Raw genomic sequence first — 20,000 nt, 5'->3', positions numbered from 1 at the left:
ATGACATTGGCATATGGGCAAGATCAATTTCAATTTCAACTCAATGTTTTAAGTGTTTGATTAAGTTCTAATTGCTAATTTAACATAAACTCCCGATTTAAAAACAGGATCAATCCAATTGTCGACTTTTAACTACGACAATATTTCTATAATCATCAATCAAAAAACATCTATGTTAAGATAGATTTAATGTTATTTCAGTTTCGATTTCCAACCACGGCCTTAATTTTTATTCTTGCATATATTCAATAATTTTTTACTTCGTTTACCATTTATTTATATAATTTATATACGGTTAGCATGCACGTGGAAATGATATATATATATATATATATATATATATATATAATATATGTATATATATATATATATATATATATATATACATATATACATATGTGTATGTATATATATACTGTATATAATTTATATATATACATATATATATATATATATATATATATATATATATATATATATATACATATATACATAAGTGTATGTATATATATACTGTATATAATTTATATATATATATACATATATATATATACTGTATATATATATATATATATATATATATATATATATATATATATATATATATATATATATACTGTATATATATATATATATATACTGTATATATATATATATATATATATATATATATATATATTTATATATATATATATATATATATATATATAACGAGACGCATAATAACCACACCAAGATATAGAATATAGAAAAATAAACTACACACAATAACATTTGAGGAAAATTTATGAAGAATGAAAAAAGATTACAATCAATTTAAATAAAGGAATTGGACCTATAGTCAATTATTTTTAATGAGGCAGACTTGCACCGACTCGCAGCGGTGCCCTTTTAGCTAGGAAGATTTCCTGATCGCCGATTGGTTAGAATTATCTTGTCCAACCAATCAGCGATCAGGAAACTTTTACGAGCTAAAAGGGCACCCCTGCGAGTCGGTGCAAATTTGCCTCGATAAAAAAATTGGCTATAATATATCTCGGTTTCCTTACAACGAGATTGTAGCAGTTAGAATATAAAATAATGTTTTATAATATTAACTTTTTTTTTTTTTTTGGAAACTTAGAGGATAAAACATGACATATAAAAAATACCATTAATACATATAAAATTCATCAGGGGGAAAAATATACACAAATGTTTTCACATATAAAAAAAAAATACAAACATCAATAAAAGTTATTGAAGAAAAATTTATATATTTTCTCTCACACAAAAGGCTTGAGCAGAAAAGGCTTTGAGCTGGATAAGAAAAAAGGTATATAAAAGAAATGTCTCTTCAAAGGAAGACCGCGAAAAAAAAAAAATAGTGGACTTACCGTTCGGGTCTTTAGCTTCAAGATTCTCGGCTTCAACCACAACCAGATTCAGCACTAGGATTGGGGGCTGTGGAAGAGACAAAAAAAAAAAAATATATATATATACTATAAAAACTACGTTCGGGCCTAGGAGGCCAATCAGTAAAAGGTACAAAGAGAGGATGGGACCTCAGAGTTGCAATGTGAGGATAAACTTGAGAAGTTGAACAGCAAAATGAAAGAAAGAAAACCGAAACGGAGGTAGAATAAAAGACTAGAAAGCTATAGTCCATTTCTTTTAGCGAGTCATATTTGCACCGACTCGCAGCGATGCCCTTTTAGCTCGGAAAAGTTTCGTGATCGCTGATTGGTTGGAATTATCTCGTCCAACCAATCAGCGACCAGGAAACTTTTACGAGCTAAAAGGGCACCGCTGCGAGTCGGTGCAAATATGACTCGCTAAAAGAAATGGACTATAGTGCTGCAAAGACTCCTAAATAATGCCTACAGTGGACCACGTAAGGTACAGGTGGACAAAAGAATTCTTATAACCAATTTATTTTAATGAGGCGCATTTACACCGACTCGCAGGGGTGCCCTTTCAGCTCGGAAAAGTTTCCTGCAAGCTGATTGGTTGGACAAGATCATTCTAACCAATCAGCAAGTAGGAAAGTTTTAAAAGGGCATCACTTTGCACTTACTCGGAGGGGTGCCCTTTTAGCTCGGAAAAGTTTCCTGCTAGCTGATTGATTAGACAAGATCATTCTAACCAATCAGCAAGTAGGAAAGTCTTAAAAGGGCATCACTTTGCACTTACTCGGAGGGGTGCCCTTTTAGCTCGGAAAGGTTTCCTGCTAGCTGATAGGTTGGATAAGTTCATTCTAACCAATCAGCAAGTAGGAAAGTCTTAAAAGGGCATCACTTTGCACTTACTCGGAGGGGTGCCCTTTTAGCTCGGAAAGGTTTCCTGCTAGCTAATTGACTAGATAAGATCATTCTAACCAATCAGCAAGGAGGAAACTTTTCAGAGCTAAATGGGCAACCTAGCAAGTCGGTGTGAATGTGCCTCAGTAAAAAAAATGGAGAATAGTGAATTTCTTTTATATTACGCATCTGTTTTGCCTCCAGGATTTTATATTGTTAGCTACTGGTCTCTGTTGATACATGATTTACTTATATATATATATATATATATATATATATATATATATATATATATATATATATAATTTAACCAAAAATGGAAAAATGAAAAGACTTGATTGGAATTATTACTTACAAGTCTTCAATTTTTTTGTTTCGTGACAAAAATAGATATGTTATGCTCATCACGCGTTAGCTTTCATAATCTATACACACACACACACACACACACACACACCACATACACACATGTATGAATGTATATATACATATATATATATATATATATATATATATATATATATATATATATATATATATATATATATATATATATATATATATATATATTTGATAAATCTTCATAACTTTCCATAACTCGTTTACTTCATCGGTTAGATCTCTGGATTTATTATGATTTATTTAATAATCTAAAGCTTTTTTTGCATGCTTCTTTAATAATGTGATTCAAAATATTCAAGATTTTTTGTACTTACGTTACTAATTCATATATTGCTATACTTAATACTGCCAAGACTTATATTCCATAATATCTAAAATTTGGTTCATTCTACTCACAACCGAAGAGATTGACCTGATTTCCTTATATTATAATAATAATAATAATAATAATAATAATAGTAATAATAATAATAATAATAATAATAATAATAATAATAGAAAGATCATGAAGAGAAAAGAAAAAGAATTGCCTTAACCCCAGATAAAGTTACCAGCCTAACTCTTAACAGAAGGAAAACTATGTAACTCTCAAGACAAATTAAGCTCAAGTGTTTTAATACTATTATCCCTGAATTTACCAGCCCACCTCTTCATAGAAGTAAAATTATAGGAATCATGAACTATCTAATTGAAACCATTGTAATTACTTGCTGTTGAAAATTATAACTTCGAGTTTGTGAGTGGATAATTGACTTAATAGTAGGACTCCAAAGGATTAGACTCCCAATCAATCAAACTTATAATCGTTCATGCCAAGATGAAGTTGGGAGCTTATAATTGCTTTCTCCAAGATCGAGCTGATGCGTAATCGTCCCCACCTTCTTAAAATGAGAATTTTAGGTTTAGTATTCCTCGTGAAGCCTGACTGCAATGAGTTCCTCGCGAAGGCTCACTGCCTTCAACACCCTTTTAAATGGTCCATTTCTCGCGATACCTCACTGGTTCTTCGCGAAATCTTACTGGCTCCACCATCATTTTAAAATGGTCCATTCCTCGCGAAGCCTCACTAGCTCCACCACCCTTTGAAAATGGTCCATTCCTTGCTTATTGGTTCCTCGTGAAATCTTACTGGCTCCACCGTCATTATAAAATTGTCCATTCCTCGCGAAGCCTCGCTAGCTCTACCAACCTTTAAAAATGGTCCATTCTTTGGGAAGCCTCACTGGTTCCTTGTGAAATCTTACTGGCTCCACCACCATTTTAAAATGGTTCATTCCTCCCGAAGCCTTACTGGTTCCTCGTGAAATCATAATGGCTGCACCATCATTTTAAAATGTCTATTCCGTAAAAAGCCTCACTAGCTCCACCCCCCTTTTAGAATGATCCATTTCTCGCAAAGTTCACTGGTTCCTCGCAAAACCTCACTAGCTTCACCACCCTTTTAAATTCGTCCATTGCTCGCGATGCCTCACTGGTTCCTCGTGAAATCATACTGGCTCCACCACCATTTTAAAATGGTCTAATACTCGTAAAGCCTCACTGCCTCCACAACCATTTTAAATGGTCCATTTCTCGCGAAGCTTCACTCGTTCCTCGCAAAACCTCACTGGCTCCACCATTCTTTTAAAATCGTCCATTGCTCACGATGTCTCACTGGTTCCATCATGAAATCTTACTGGCTCTATCACCATTTTGAAATGGTTCACTCCTCGTGAAACCTCATTAGCTCCACCGCCCATTTAAAATGGTCCACTCCCTGAGAAGCCTCATTGGCTCCACCACCCTTTTAAAGTCGTCCATTCCTTGCGAAGCTTCACTGGCTCCACCTTCCTTTTCAAATGATCCATTTCTCACGAAGCCTCACTGGTTCCACCACCCTTTTAAAATGGTCCATTCCTCGCAAAGCCTCACTGGTTCCTTGGGAACCTTTGCTGGTTTCTCGTAAAGCCACACTGACTCCACCATCCTTTTAAAATGGTCCAATCCTCGCAAAGCCTCACTGGTTCCTTGCGAGGCTTTGCTGGTTTCTTAGTTAGCCTCACTGGCTCTACCACCCTTATGAAACCGTCCACTTATCGCGAAGCCTCACTGGTTCCACCACCCTTTTAAAATGGATAATTCGTCGCAAAGCCTCACTGGTTCCTTGCAAAGCTTTACTGGTTACTCTCGAAGCCTCACTGGCTCTTCCACCCTTATGAAATCGTCCATTTCTCGTGAAGCCTCACTGGCTCTTCCACCCTTATGAAATCGTCCTTTTCTCGTGAAGATTCCCTGGTTCCACCACCCTTTTAAAATGGACCATTTCTCGTGAAGCCTCACTGGCCCCATCATCCTTTTAAAATGGAAAATTCGTCGCAAAGCCTCACTGGTTCCTTGCAAAGCTTTACTGGTTACTCTCGAAGCCTTACTGGCTCTTCCACCCTTATGAAATCGTCCATTTCTCGTGAAGCCTCACTGGCTCTTCCACCCTTATGAAATCGTCCTTTTCTCGTGAAGATTCCCTGGTTCCACCACCCTTTTAAAATGGACCATTTCTCGTGAAGCCTCACTGGCCCCATCATCCTTTTAAAATGGAAAATTCGTCGCAAAGCCTCACTGGTTCCTTGCAAAGCTTTACTGGTTACTCTCGAAGCCTCACTGGCTCTTCCACCCTTATGAAATCGTCCTTTTCTCGTGAAGATTCCCTGGTTCCACCACCCTTTTAAAATGGACCATTCCTCGTGAAGCCTCACTGGCCCCATCATCCTTTTAAAATGGAAAATTCGTCGCAAAGCCTCACTGGTTCCTTGCAAAGCTTTACTGGTTACTCTCGAAGCCTCACTGGCTCTTCCACCCTTATGAAATCGTCCTTTTCTCGTGAAGCCTTACTGGTTCCACCACCCTTTTAAAATGGACCATTCCTCGTGAAGCCTCACTGGCCCCATCATCCTTTTAAAATGGAAAATTCGTCGCAAAGCCTCACTGGTTCCTTGCAAAGCTTTACTGGTTACTCTCGAAGCCTCACTGGCTCTTCCACCCTTATGAAATCGTCCTTTTCTCGTGAAGCCTCACTGGTTCCACCACCCTTTTAAAATGGACCATTCCTCGTGAAGCCTCACTGGCCCCATCATCCTTTTAAAATGGAAAATTCGTCGCAAAGCCTCACTGGTTCCTTGCAAAGCTTTACTGGTTACTCTCGAAGCCTCACTGGCTCTTCCACCCTTATGAAATCGTCCATTTCTCGTGAAGCCTCACTGGTTCCACCACCCTTTTAAAATGGACCATTCCTCGTGAAGCCTCACTGGTCCCATCATCCTTTTAAAATGGAAAATTCGTCGCAAAGCCTCACTGGTTCCTTGCAAAGCTTTACTGGTTACTCTCGAAGCCTCACTGGCTCTTCCACCCTTATGAAATCGTCCATTTCTCGTGGAGCCTCACTGGTTCCACCACCCTTTTAAAATGGACCATTTCTCGTGGAGCCTCACTGGCCCCATCATCCTTTTAAAATGGAAAATTCGTCGCAAAGCCTCACTGGTTCCTTGCAAAGCTTTACTGGTTACTCTCGAAGCCTCACTGGCTCTTCCACCCTTATGAAATCGTCCATTTCTCGTGAAGCCTCACTGGCTCTTCCACCCTTATGAAATCGTCCATTTCTCGTGAAGCCTCACTGGTTCCACCACCCTTTTAAAATGGACCATTCCTCGTGAAGCCTCACTGGTCCCATCATCCTTTTAAAATGGAAAATTCGTCGCAAAGCCTCACTGGTTCCTTGCAAAGCTTTACTGGTTACTCTCGAAGCCTCACTGGCTCTTCCACCCTTATGAAATCGTCCATTTCTCGTGAAGCCTCACTGGTTCCACCACCCTTTTAAAATGGACCATTTCTCGTGAAGCCTCACTGGCCCCATCATCCTTTTAAAATGGAAAATTCGTCGCAAAGCCTCACTGGTTCCTTGCAAAGCTTTACTGGTTACTCTCGAAGCCTCACTGGCTCTTCCACCCTTATGAAATCGTCCATTTCTCGTGAAGCCTCACTGGCCCCATCATCCTTTTAAAATGGAAAATTCGTCGCAAAGCCTCACTGGTTCCTTGCAAAGCTTTACTGGTTACTCTCGAAGCCTCACTGGCTCTTCCACCCTTATGAAATCGTCCATTTCTCGTGAAGCCTCACTGGCTCTTCCACCCTTATGAAATCGTCCATTTCTCGTGAAGCCTCACTGGTTCCACCACCCTTTTAAAATGGACCATTCCTCGTGAAGCCTCACTGGCCCCATCATCCTTTTAAAATGGAAAATTCGTCGCAAAGCCTCACTGGTTCCTTGCAAAGCTTTACTGGTTACTCTCGAAGCCTCACTGGCTCTTCCACCCTTATGAAATCGTCCATTTCTCGTGAAGCCTCACTGGTTCCACCACCCTTTTAAAATGGACCATTTCTCGTGAAGCCTCACTGGCCCCATCATCCTTTTAAAATGGAAAATTCGTCGCAAAGCCTCACTGGTTCCTTGCAAAGCTTTACTGGTTACTCTCGAAGCCTCACTGGCTCTTCCACCCTTATGAAATCGTCCTTTTCTCGTGAAGATTCCATGGTTCCACCACCCTTTTAAAATGGACCATTCCTCGTGAAGCCTCACTGGCCCCATCATCCTTTTAAAATGGAAAATTCGTCGCAAAGCCTCACTGGTTCCTTGCAAAGCTTTACTGGTTACTCTCGAAGCCTCACTGGCTCTTCCACCCTTATGAAATCGTCCTTTTCTCGTGAAGCCTCACTGGTTCCACCACCCTTTTAAAATGGACCATTCCTCGTGAAGCCTCACTGGCCCCATCATCCTTTTAAAATGGAAAATTCGTCGCAAAGCCTCACTGGTTCCTTGCAAAGCTTTACTGGTTACTCTCGAAGCCTCACAGGCTCTTCCACCCTTATGAAATCGTCCATTTCTCGTGAAGCCTCACTGGTTCCACCACCCTTTTAAAATGGACCATTTCTCGTGAAGCCTCACTGGCCCCATCATCCTTTTAAAATGGAAAATTCGTCGCAAAGCCTCACTGGTTCTTTGCAAAGCTTTACTGGTTACTCTCGAAGCCTCACTGGCTCTTCCACCCTTATGAAATCGTCCTTTTCTCGTGAAGATTCCCTGGTTCCACCACCCTTTTAAAATGGACCATTCCTCGTGAAGCCTCACTGGCCCCATCATCCTTTTAAAATGGAAAATTCGTCGCAAAGCCTCACTGGTTCCTTGCAAAGCTTTACTGGTTACTCTCGAAGCCTCACTGGCTCTTCCACCCTTATGAAATCGTCCATTTCTCGTGAAGCCTCACTGGTTCCACCACCCTTTTAAAATGGACCATTTCTCGTGAAGCCTCACTGGCCCCATCATCCTTTTAAAATGGAAAATTCGTCGCAAAGCCTCACTGGTTCCTTGCAAAGCTTTACTGGTTACTCTCGAAGCCTCACTGGCTCTTCCACCCTTATGAAATCGTCCATTTCTCGTGAAGCCTCACTGGCTCTTCCACCCTTATGAAATCGTCCATTTCTCGTGAAGCCTCACTGGTTCCACCACCCTTTTAAAATGGACCATTCCTCGTGAAGCCTCACTGGCCCCATCATCCTTTTAAAATGGAAAATTCGTCGCAAAGCCTCACTGGTTCCTTGCAAAGCTTTACTGGTTACTCTCGAAGCCTCACTGGCTCTTCCAACCTTATGAAATCGTCCATTTCTCGTGAAGCCTCACTGGTTCCACCACCCTTTTAAAATGGACCATTTCTCGTGAAGCCTCACTGGCCCCATCATCCTTTTAAAATGGAAAATTCGTCGCAAAGCCTCACTGGTTCTTTGCAAAGCTTTACTGGTTACTCTCGAAGCCTCACTGGCTCTTCCACCCTTATGAAATCGTCCTTTTCTCGTGAAGATTCCCTGGTTCCACCACCCTTTTAAAATGGACCATTCCTCGTGAAGCCTCACTGGCCCCATCATCCTTTTAAAATGGAAAATTCGTCGCAAAGCCTCACTGGTTCCTTGCAAAGCTTTACTGGTTACTCTCGAAGCCTCACTGGCTCTTCCACCCTTATGAAATCGTCTTTTTCTCGTGAAGCCTCACTGGTTCCACCACCCTTTTAAAATGGACCATTTCTCGTGAAGCCTCACTGGCCCCATCATCCTTTTAAAATGGAAAATTCGTCGCAAAGCCTCACTGGTTCTTTGCAAAGCTTTACTGGTTACTCTCGAAGCCTCACTGGCTCTTCCACCCTTATGAAATCGTCCTTTTCTCGTGAAGATTCCCTGGTTCCACCACCCTTTTAAAATGGACCATTTCTCGTGAAGCCTCACTGGCCCCATCATCCTTTTAAAATGGAAAATTCGTCGCAAAGCCTCACTGGTTCCTTGCAAAGCTTTACTGGTTACTCTCGAAGCCTCACTGGCTCTTCCACCCTTATGAAATCGTCCATTTCTCGTGAAGCCTCACTGGCTCTTCCACCCTTATAAAATCGTCCTTTTCTCGTGAAGATTCCCTGGTTCCACCACCCTTTTAAAATGGACCATTCCTCGTGAAGCCTCACTGGCCCCATCATCCTTTTAAAATGGAAAATTCGTCGCAAAGCCTCACTGGTTCCTTGCAAAGCTTTACTGGTTACTCTCGAAGCCTCACTGGCTCTTCCACCCTTATGAAATCGTCTTTTTCTCGTGAAGCCTCACTGGTTCCACCACCCTTTTAAAATGGACCATTTCTCGTGAAGCCTCACTGGCCCCATCATCCTTTTAAAATGGAAAATTCGTCGCAAAGCCTCACTGGTTCCTTGCAAAGCTTTACTGGTTACTCTCGAAGCCTCACTGGCTCTTCCACCCTTATGAAATCGTCCTTTTCTCGTGAAGCCTCACTGGTTCCACCACCCTTTTAAAATGGACCATTCCTCGTGAAGCCTCACTGGCCCCATCATCCTTTTAAAATGGAAAATTCGTCGCAAAGCCTCACTGGTTCCTTGCAAAGCTTTACTGGTTACTCTCGAAGCCTCACTGGCTCTTCCACCCTTATGAAATCGTCCTTTTCTCGTGAAGCCTTACTGGTTCCACCACCCTTTTAAAATGGACCATTCCTCGTGAAGCCTCACTGGCCCCATCATCCTTTTAAAATGGAAAATTCGTCGCAAAGCCTCACTGGTTCCTTGCAAAGCTTTACTGGTTACTCTCGAAGCCTCACTGGCTCTTCCACCCTTATGAAATCGTCCTTTTCTCGTGAAGATTCCCTGGTTCCACCACCCTTTTAAAATGGACCATTCCTCGTGAAGCCTCACTGGCCCCATCATCCTTTTAAAATGGAAAATTCGTCGCAAAGCCTCACTGGTTCCTTGCAAAGCTTTACTGGTTACTCTCGAAGCCTCACTGGCTCTTCCACCCTTATGAAATCGTCCTTTTCTCGTGAAGATTCCCTGGTTCCACCACCCTTTTAAAATGGACCATTTCTCGTGAAGCCTCACTGGCCCCATCATCCTTTTAAAATGGAAAATTCGTCGCAAAGCCTCACTGTTCGTTCGTTTTAGATTGCCTTGCCTTATGCGTTGGCAGCCCGTAAGCAAATATTAATAATAAGACAATGAATTTACTTTAAACGAGAGAGATTAAACAAGGGAAGCCTCACTGGCTCCACCACCCTTTTTAAATGACTATTCCTTGCGAAGCCTCACTGGTTCTACAAGCCTTTTACAATGGTCCATTCCTCGCAAAGCTTCACTGGCTCCACTTGGAATGAGGTAGAAAATTTATTCGTTCCGAATTATCTGATAAATATGGACCTCACGCTCGACTTCACTTGAATCTAGACCAGTAAATCTCCCAGGAATTGAATAACCCTGAGGCGTAATCGTCCCCACCCTTTTAAAATGGTCCATCCCCTCGCGAAGCCTCACTAGCTCCACTTGGAACGGTGGAAAATTTATTCGTTCCCAATTATCGGATAAACACGGGACTCGCGCTCGACTTCATTTGAATCTAGACCAGTAAATCTCAAAGGAATTGAATAATCCATCTCTACTATCAGAGGGAGAGTCGCCGAATTTCACGGGGCTTTGAAATGCTATGCATCTCAGAGACGCGTAAATCTTGAATGTATGAGTTCTTTCGTTTTTTTTTTCAAATTGGAAAAAGGAGGTAGGGTAAACTAATAAACTTTTTGCTTTGTATGAGAAGTAGAAGGGTACATTTATATAGTATGGTGAGAAACTTGATTTATAAATAAGTAGAAGTAAGGAAGATCCACTTATGTTAAAATCTAATGTCTTTTGAAGCTGATGACGAATCGGTGAATTTACAATCGATTAAAACAGTGATTATACTTATACCAAAATATTATATATGAAAAACATCCATATTATTTAATGAAGGAAACTAGGAATCGGTGCCTTTACAACCGTTTAAAACGGTGATTATAGTTATAATACCAAAATATTATAAATGAAAAACATTCATATTATTTAATGAAGGAAACTAGGAACTTGTCTTTTTAAATGCTAAACAAAAGTTTTTTAATATCTCCAAGGATATTCAAAAGTACACGAAATCGTAAATCAAAAGCTAGCCATTTTCAACGATACAAATCAAGCAATCCATTTATTCATTTATTTATTTCCTTATTTCCTTTCCTCACTGGGCTATTTTTCCCTATTGGAGCCCTTGGGCTTATAGCATCTTGCTTTTCTAACTAGGGTTCTAGCTTGGCTAATAATAATAATAATAATAATAATAATAATAATAATAATAATAATAATAATAATAATAATCAGATGAATGCCGTCTAAAGGGGCTAGAATTGATGACATTATACATCTTAAGCAAGAAACAGCGTGAAGACAAATGTATTCGCAGGGGCCAGATGAATTAGCTCCTTTAACTTGGGATGTCCTAGTAGGAAGAATTTAGTGCTTTTTTTTCATCAGATCCTTCGACGTGACCTCAAATCCTTGTTATTTCTGACTGAAAGGATACATCAAAAAATTATATATACTGAACTAATGACTTTTTCGTTTTTCCTTCTACTGATAAGTTTAATTTAATAATAAGGGGAGCGTACTATAACAGAGGATTTGAATTGAAGTGGATGAACACATAACAGCAAACATATATTGCATAGAGACATATACATATACACACACACTCATATATATATATATATATATATATATATATATATATATATATATATGCATACATATACACACACATTTATATATATTTACATAAATATACACACACATATAGATATGTATACAACTATATATATATATATATATATATATATATATATATATATATATATATATATATATATATATATATATGTATATATATATACAGACAGTTCCTACTTCATTCAATGATCCTACATTAGTCTTTTCTTTTCTCCTCATACAAAATCAAAATCAGAAAGGAAGCAGATATACATATGGCAGTAACAACTCCCCTTCAATTTTGCTGACTAGAGTTTTGTTACTAACAGTGATACAATGTAAGGAAGAGATTCAGCTTATACAATGTTAATGAAGACAGCAATACCTTGCAAAGGTGTAGTACATCTATACTGAATCTGAGCTAAACTTGAAACAAATATCCTCTACAAGATAACAGAAACTGCTGTATTATTATTATTAGTAGTAGTAGTAGTAGCCAAGCTACAACCTTAGTTGGAAAAGCAAGATGCTATAAGCCCAAGGGCTCCAATAGGGAAAAATAGCCCAGTGAGGAAAGGAAATAAGGAAATAAATAAATGATCAGAATAAATTAACAATAAATCATTCTAAAAACAGTAACAACGTCAAAATAGATATGTCATGTATAAACTATTAAAACGTCAAAAACAGATATGTCATATATAAACTATAAAAAGACTCATGTCAGCCTGGTCAACATGAAAACACTTGCTCCAACTTCGAACTTTTGAAGTTCTACTGATTCAACTACCCAATTAGGAAGATCATTCCACAACTTGGTAACAGCTGGAATAAAACTTCTAGAATACTGTGTAGTATTGAGCCTCATGATGGAGAAGGGCTGCCTGCCTGTATGATAAGAATGAAAGTCAAAATGACTTCTTTCCTCTTGGTAAAGGTAGAAGAGACTCTTTAGCTATGGTAAGCAGCTATTCTGGGAGAAGGACACTCCAAAATCAAAGCATTGTTCTCTAGTCTTGGGTAGTGTCATAGCTTCTGTACCATGGCATTTCACTGTCTTGGGTTAGAGTTATCTTGCTTGAGAGTACACTCAGGCACACTATTCTATCTAATTTCTCTTCCTACTGTTTTGTTATTTTTTATAGTTTATATAGATATTTATTTTAATGTTGTTACTGTTCTTAAAATATTTTATTTTTCCTTATTTCCTTTCCTCACTGGGCTATTTTCCCTGTTGGGGCCCCTGGGCTTATAGAATCCTGCTTCTCCAACTAGGGTTGTAGCTTAGCAAGTAATAATAATAATAATAAAAAGAAACAGACATGATGGTCTTATATACCTTTGAACAGGGTTCGATTGAAATCTCTTCCACAATGCAAGAAGAGTTACGATGACATGATAAGCAAGGCAGACGATGAAAGACCTCTCTACAATTCTATCTATAAACGATGAATCACTAATGTGTCAAACTGACCCTAAATCTATCACCTATGATGGAGGAGTCTATAGTAAAAGATGTATTATTATTATTATTATTATTATCATCATTATTATTATTATCAATATTATTATTATTATCATTAGTAGTAGTAGTAGTAGTAGTAGTAGTAGTAGCACTTGCTAGGCTTCAACCTTAGTTGCAAAAGTAGGATGCTATAAGCCCAGGAGCTCCAACGGCGAAAATAGCCCAGTGAGGAAGGGAAACAAGGAAAAATAAAATATTTTAAGAACAGGAACCAAATAAAAATAAATATTTCCTATACAAACTAGAAAAACTGTAATAAAACAAGAGGAAGAGAAATAAGATAGAACACTATGGCTGATATACTGATGGACAGACAAGTAATTAAACCGTGCATCATATCTCCCTTTTTAAGTGGAGATACCATGACGTGGTGAAAGGGTTTGTGTATCACAATAATCAGCTAAGATGCACTAGGTTGGTTTGCTGTGAGCGATCAGAACAAATGTTTACCCTCATCACCCATCCACAGTGGCCAGCGTGGAGATGAAAATGGCCATACTCCAGACATGACTAAGGACAGGTCTGAGTCCTTTGTCCTGCATTGGACTGGAAAAGGCCTCATCTGTTATTGTAGCCCAGACAGGAATAAGGACAAGTCTGAGGCCTTTGTCCTGCAGTGGATTAGAAACGGCTGCATTTGTTGTCATTGCCCAGACATAAATAAGGACAAGTCTGAGGCCTTTTTCCTGCAGTGGATTAGAAACGGCTGCATTTGTTGTCGTTGGCCAGACATAAATAAGGACAAGTCTGAGGCCTTTTTCCTGCAGTGGATTAGAAACGGCTGCATTTGTTGTCGTTGCCCAGACATGAATAAGGATAAGTCTGAGGCCTTTTTCCTGCAGTGGATTGGAAAAGACTGCATTTGTTGTTGTAGCCCAGGCATGAAAAGGACAAGTCTGAGGCCTTTGTCCTGTAGTGAATTGGAAAAGGCTGCATTTGTTGTCGTTTCCCAGACATGAATAAGAACAAGTCTGAGGCCTTTGTCCTGCAGTGGATTGGAAAAGGCCTCATCTGCTGTTGTAGACCAGACATGATTAAGGACAAGTCTGAGTCCTTTGTCCTGCAGTGGATTGGGAAAGGCTGCATTTGTTGTCGTTTCCCAGACATGAATAAGAACAAGTCTGAGGCCTTTGTCCTGCAGTGGATTGGAAAAGGCCTCATCTGCTGTTGTAGACCAGACATGATTAAGGACAAGTCTGAGTCCTTTGTCCTGCAGTGGATTGGGAAAGGCTGCATTTGTTGTCGTTTCCCAGACATGAATAAGAACAAGTCTGAGGCCTTTGTCCTGCGGTGGATTGGAAAAGGCCTCATCTATTGCTGTAGCCCAGACATGAATAAGGACAAGTCTGAGGCCTTTGTCCTGCAGTGGATTGGAAACGGCTGCACTTGTTGTCGTTTCCCAGACATGAATAAGGACAAGTCTGAGTCCTTTGTCCTGCAGTGGATTGGAAAAGGCTGCATCTGTTGTCGTTGCCTAGACATGAATAAGGACAAGTCTGAGGCCTTTGTCCTGCAGTGGATTAGAAACGGCTGCATTTGTTGTCGTTGCCTAGACATGAATAAGGACAAGTCTGTGTCCTTTGTCCTGCAGTGGATTGGAAACGGCTGCATTTGTTGTCGTTGCCTAGACATGAATAAGGACAAGTCTGAGTCCTTTGTCCTGCAGTGGATTGGAAAAGGCTGCATCTGTTGTCGTTGCCTAGACATGAATAAGGACAAGTCTGAGGCCTTTGTCCTGCAGTGGATTAGAAACGGCTGCATTTGTTGTCGTTGCCTAGACATGAATAAGGACAAGTCTGTGTCCTTTGTCCTGCAGTGGATTAGAAACGGCTGCATTTGTTGTCGTTGCCTAGACATGAATAAGGACAAGTCTGAGTCCTTTGTCCTGCAGTGGATTGGAAACGGCTGCATTTGTTGTCGTTGCCCAGACATGAATAAGGACAAGTCTGAGGCCTTTGTCCTGCAGTGGATTGGAAAAGGCTGCATTTGTTGTCGTTGCCTAGACATGAATAAGGACAAGTCTGAGTCCTTTGTCCTGCAGTGAATTCGTAAAGGCTGCATTTGTTGCCGTTGCCCAGACATGAATAAGGACAAGTCTGAGACCTTTGTCCTGCATTGGATTGGAAAAGGCTGCATCTGTTGGTGTAGCCCAGACATGAATAAGGAAAAGTCTGAGTCCTTTGTCCTGCAGTGGATTGGAAAAGGCTGCATCTGTTGTTGTAGCCCAGACATGAATAAGGAAAAGTCTGAGTCCTTTGTCCTGCAGTGGATTGGAAAAGGCTGCATCTGTTGTTGTTGCCCAGACATGAATAAGGACAAGTCTGAGACCTTTGTCCTGCAGTGGATAGGAAACGGCTGCATTTGTTGTCGTTGCCTAGACATGAATAAGGACAAGTCTGAGGCCTTTGTCCTGCAGTGGATTGGAAACTGCTGCATTTTTTCAATGTTGTACATTTCCTCATAACCGCTTTTAATCAAAATATCTCTTACGGAATTATATAAACGATGAATTCACTTTATTCATTTTACACTTTGAATAAAATATGATATAAAGATAATTGAATACCTTTGTTTTTCTTTCTCCCTCAAGTTTCACAGCCCCCAGTTTACAAAACTTCCGGGGGCGTCAAACGTGCCCAGGGTTTTTTCTTTGGGTTTTGCGAGTAGAGTCACGATGACAAAGATTTTCGAAATGTTTTTTTCGAGAACTGTCAGTTTCCTTACTTTCTTTCTGTGTCTTTTTCAACATCCCAGTAATTTAAAAGAGATACAAAACCTATTACTGACACGAGATGTTTAGAAATTAGGTTAAGTTGATTATCAACATCTAAATTATCTATTAAATTTAGACATTTTATGTTAGATGTAATGTAGATATACACAAAAACTTGTTGTAGATGATTTCAAGTTAATAATTAGTATATCTAGGGTTGTGGTGGCGATGTGGTAACGTCCCTAACTTGTAAACGCCAGACTGGGGCTCGAGTCCCGCAGGAGTTCGATAGTTTCTTTGGTCGCTGCATCCTCACCATCCTTGTGAGCTAAAGATGGGGGGAAGGGGTTTTGGGGGAGCCTATAGGTCTATCTGCTGAGTCATCAGCAGCCATTGCTTAGCCCTCCTTGGTCCTAGCTTGAATAGAGAGAGGGCTTGGGCGCTGATCATAAGTATATATGGTCAGTCTCTAGGGCATTGTCCTGCTTGATAGGGCAATGTCACTGTTCCTTGCCTCTACCTTTCATGAGCGGCCTTTAAACCTTTAAACATACACAGAAAAATCTTTGATTTACAAAACTTAAAATGTTAACAAAATCACAACTTTTTTTTTTTTTTAAAGGTTTAAAGGAAACTCATGAATGGCAGGGACAAGGGACAATGACATTGCCCTATCGAGTAGGACAATGCTCTAGAGACTGACCATATATACATATGATCAGCGCCCAAGCCCCCTCTCCACCCAAGCTAAGACCGAGGAGGGCCAGGAAATGGCTGCTGATGAATCAGTAGATAGACTTATAGGCTCCTTCAAACTACTCATCCTTATCTTAAAAGGATGGTGAGATTGCAGCGACCAAAGAAACTAACGAGTTTGAGCGGGACTTGAACCCCAGGCTGGCGTTCACCAATCAGGGACGTTACCACATCGGCCACCACAACCCTAATTAAGTAAAAACACATTCTTCTTTCTCTTCTTCTTCTTCTTTGTCTACATCTTTTCCCACTTCTATGTGGGGTCGATGTTTCTGGCCAGCGTTCTCCATATACCTCTGTCCCACACCTCATCACCGGTTAATCCCTTTGATCGAAGGTCATCGTTGATACAGTCCACCCACCTCCGCTTTGGTCTCCCTCTCCTTCTCGTTCCCTGTTCCTCCATTTCTATTACTCTCCTCCCAATATACTATTCATTTCTTCTCATGACATGACCATACCACCTCAGTCTTTTGTAAATAATCCATTTTCCAGTTTATATTCTTCTCTCGTCAGAATAAATTTCTAAAAGTTCTTCACAAGGATGAGGTCAATTAAGGATTCGAAGAAGCTCTGAATGGACGCATGGCTTAATCTTAAGCTTTCCAAAGACCAGATAAAGAATCCGAGTTCTCAGAAGATGAAATACAGTTCTGAAGACAAGATCTAAACTTAGAAGACATAAGAAAGATGCGAAATAAAACACTTTTCGTTGATGAGATCAAGGTGAGGGGTAGATGGAGATGGTTTGGGCAAGCTCTTTGTACTCCCTAAGAGAGATTACTTCACCAAAACTTTCAACTGGGCTCCACAAGGCACTAGAAGAGTTTGAAGACCCAGGCCTACATGGCAGACATGGCTGAGGACTATGAAGCGTGAAGTAGGAGATGATGAATGGAGAAGTATTGATTTAAAAGCTCAAGATAGAGACGACTGGCGAAATCTAACTATACTCAATTTTTTTTTTTTTAATGAGGCGCATTTGCAGCAACTCACAGCGGTGCCCTTTTAGCTCGGAAAAGGTTCCTGCTCTCTGATTGGTTAGAATTATCTTGTCCAACCAATCAACGATCAGGAAACTTTTCCAAGCTAAAAGGACACCCCTGCGAGTCGATGCAAATCTAACTCACTAAAAAGAATTGACTATAGGCCCTTTGCGTAAAGAGGCGTAGGAGGAGATGATGATGATGATGATAACATTTAATATCAAGATAATCATATATAGGATTTAATAGGGTATAGGGTGAAGGAAAGGAGACGGGGGGGGGGGGGGGGTAGGATAATAGGGAGGGGTACGGTAGGGTGAAAAAGATGATGAAGAAAGAATGCAACGTTGATTAATAATTAAGAAAAAAAAAAAAACTGATTTAAGACTTCCTATCATCGTTGGATGAAGATGAAATATTGAACCTTAAGATGAGCTTTTTCTCATAAATCTTATCAAATGGGTTAAACCTTATTAAGAGGAAATCTGGGGAACATATTTCCCACGATTAAAACGTAACGTGTATCTATGTATATTTACCGGTGTGTAACAGCATGTACTCAACTCCTTGTTTTTACTTAGCATTGTCTATTACTCTATGCGACCTATATACATTTGTAAAGGGTTGGTTTTTTTCATATCGACCTTTTTTATGTAGATACTATTTTGGATGGCATCAGTAAACTATTAATACTACTAAATTTATAAAACAAATACAGTAAAGTACTTTTTCGTCTACATTCTAACCATAAGCATTCAGGCTGGGGGAGGGGGGGGGGGAGGGTAGTTACAGGCAAGGCAATTTACAACATTATTTAGGCCGGCCTGACAAGAGCCTGTGTCTAGTCAGAAGGGCCAGGCAACCTACAACACCATTTTGGCTGTCCTGTCAAAACTGTCTGGCCAGAAAGGCCAAGCAATCTAAAAGAACATTTTAGCTGGCCTGACAAAAACCTGTGACTGGCCAGAAGGGCCAGGCAATCTACAACACCATTTTGGCTGTCCTGTCAAAACTGTCTGGCCAGAAAGGCCAGGCAATCTAAAAGAACATTTTAGCTGGCCTGACAAAAACCTGTGACTGGCCAGAAGGGCCAGGCAATCTACAACAACCTTTTGGCTGGTCTGAAAATACTGTGTCTGGCCAGAAAGGCCAGGCAATCTAAATGAACATTTTAGCTGGCCTGACAAAAACCTGTGACTGGCCAGAAGGGCCAGGCAATCTACAACAACCTTTTGGCTGGTCTGAAAATACTGTGTCTGGCCAGAAAGGCCAGGCAATCTAAAAGAACATTTTAGCTGGCCTGACAAAAACCTGTGACTGGCCAGAAGGGCCAGGCAATCTACAACAACCTTTTGGCTGGTCTGAAAATACTGTGTCTGGCCAGAAGGGCCAGGCAATCTAAAAGAACATTTTAGCTGGCCTGACAAAAACCTGTGACTGGCCAGAAGGGCCAGGCAATCTACAACAACCTTTTGGCTGGTCTGAAAATACTGTGTCTGGCCAGAAGGGCCAGGCAATCTAAATGAACATTTTGGCTGGCCTGACAAAAACCTGTGTCTGGCCAGAAAGGCCAGACAAGCTACGGCAGTATTTTGGCTGGCTTGACAAGAATCCATGTCTAGTAAGAAGGGCCATGCAATGTACAGCAGTATTTTAGCTGGCCTGACATGAACCCATGTCTTATGGGAAAGGTCAGGGAATCTACAACAACAATATCTAGGCTAGCCTGATAAGAGCCTACATCTTGCAAGAAGAACCAGGCAATCTACAACCTTATTTTGGCTAGCCTGACAATACTGTGTCTGCTCAGAAGGGCCAGGAAATTTACAACAACATTTTGGCTAGCCTGACAAGAACCCGTGTCTCCAGAAGGGCCAGCTAATCTACATTAACATTTTGGATTGCCTGAAATGAACCTATGTCTGGCTGGAATGTCCAAGCAAACTACAACAACATTTTGGCTGGCTGCCAACAACCTGTGTCTGGCTGGAAGGACCAGACGATCTAACAAAATAAAACTGTCAGTAAGCGAATAAGTATCATGGGCTGCAATGTTACAAGAGACTGTGTCTATGCAGGAAGCATATTAGTGAATTCTAGAAGGGTTCGTTATGGAAGGAAATTAGAGTCAATCCCAGTGTGAGCTAGCTTAGCGAAGGCAAGTATTGCCAGCCCATGTCGTCATCAATTATTCGTACTCCATGT

At 40.3% G+C, this 20,000-nt stretch overlaps 1 protein-coding gene across 1 annotated transcript in view; it reads right to left on the bottom strand.

Moving 5' to 3' along the window:
- LOC137639817 (uncharacterized) overlaps window positions 1-20,000 on the bottom strand; it is a 164,531-nt gene that overhangs the window by 123,146 nt on the left and 21,385 nt on the right. Inside the window, exon 3 of the mRNA XM_068372059.1 lies at window positions 1,377-1,443. Coding sequence (XP_068228160.1) covers window positions 1,377-1,443 — 67 coding nt within the window. The remainder of the gene's footprint in view (window positions 1-1,376; window positions 1,444-20,000) is intronic.

This window comes from Palaemon carinicauda, chromosome 4 (genome assembly GCF_036898095.1).
Source record: "Palaemon carinicauda isolate YSFRI2023 chromosome 4, ASM3689809v2, whole genome shotgun sequence".
Taxonomy (NCBI): domain Eukaryota; kingdom Metazoa; phylum Arthropoda; class Malacostraca; order Decapoda; family Palaemonidae; genus Palaemon; species Palaemon carinicauda.
Note: the sequence above shows the minus strand (reverse complement) of the source record. Positions and strands in the feature narration are given on the sequence as shown.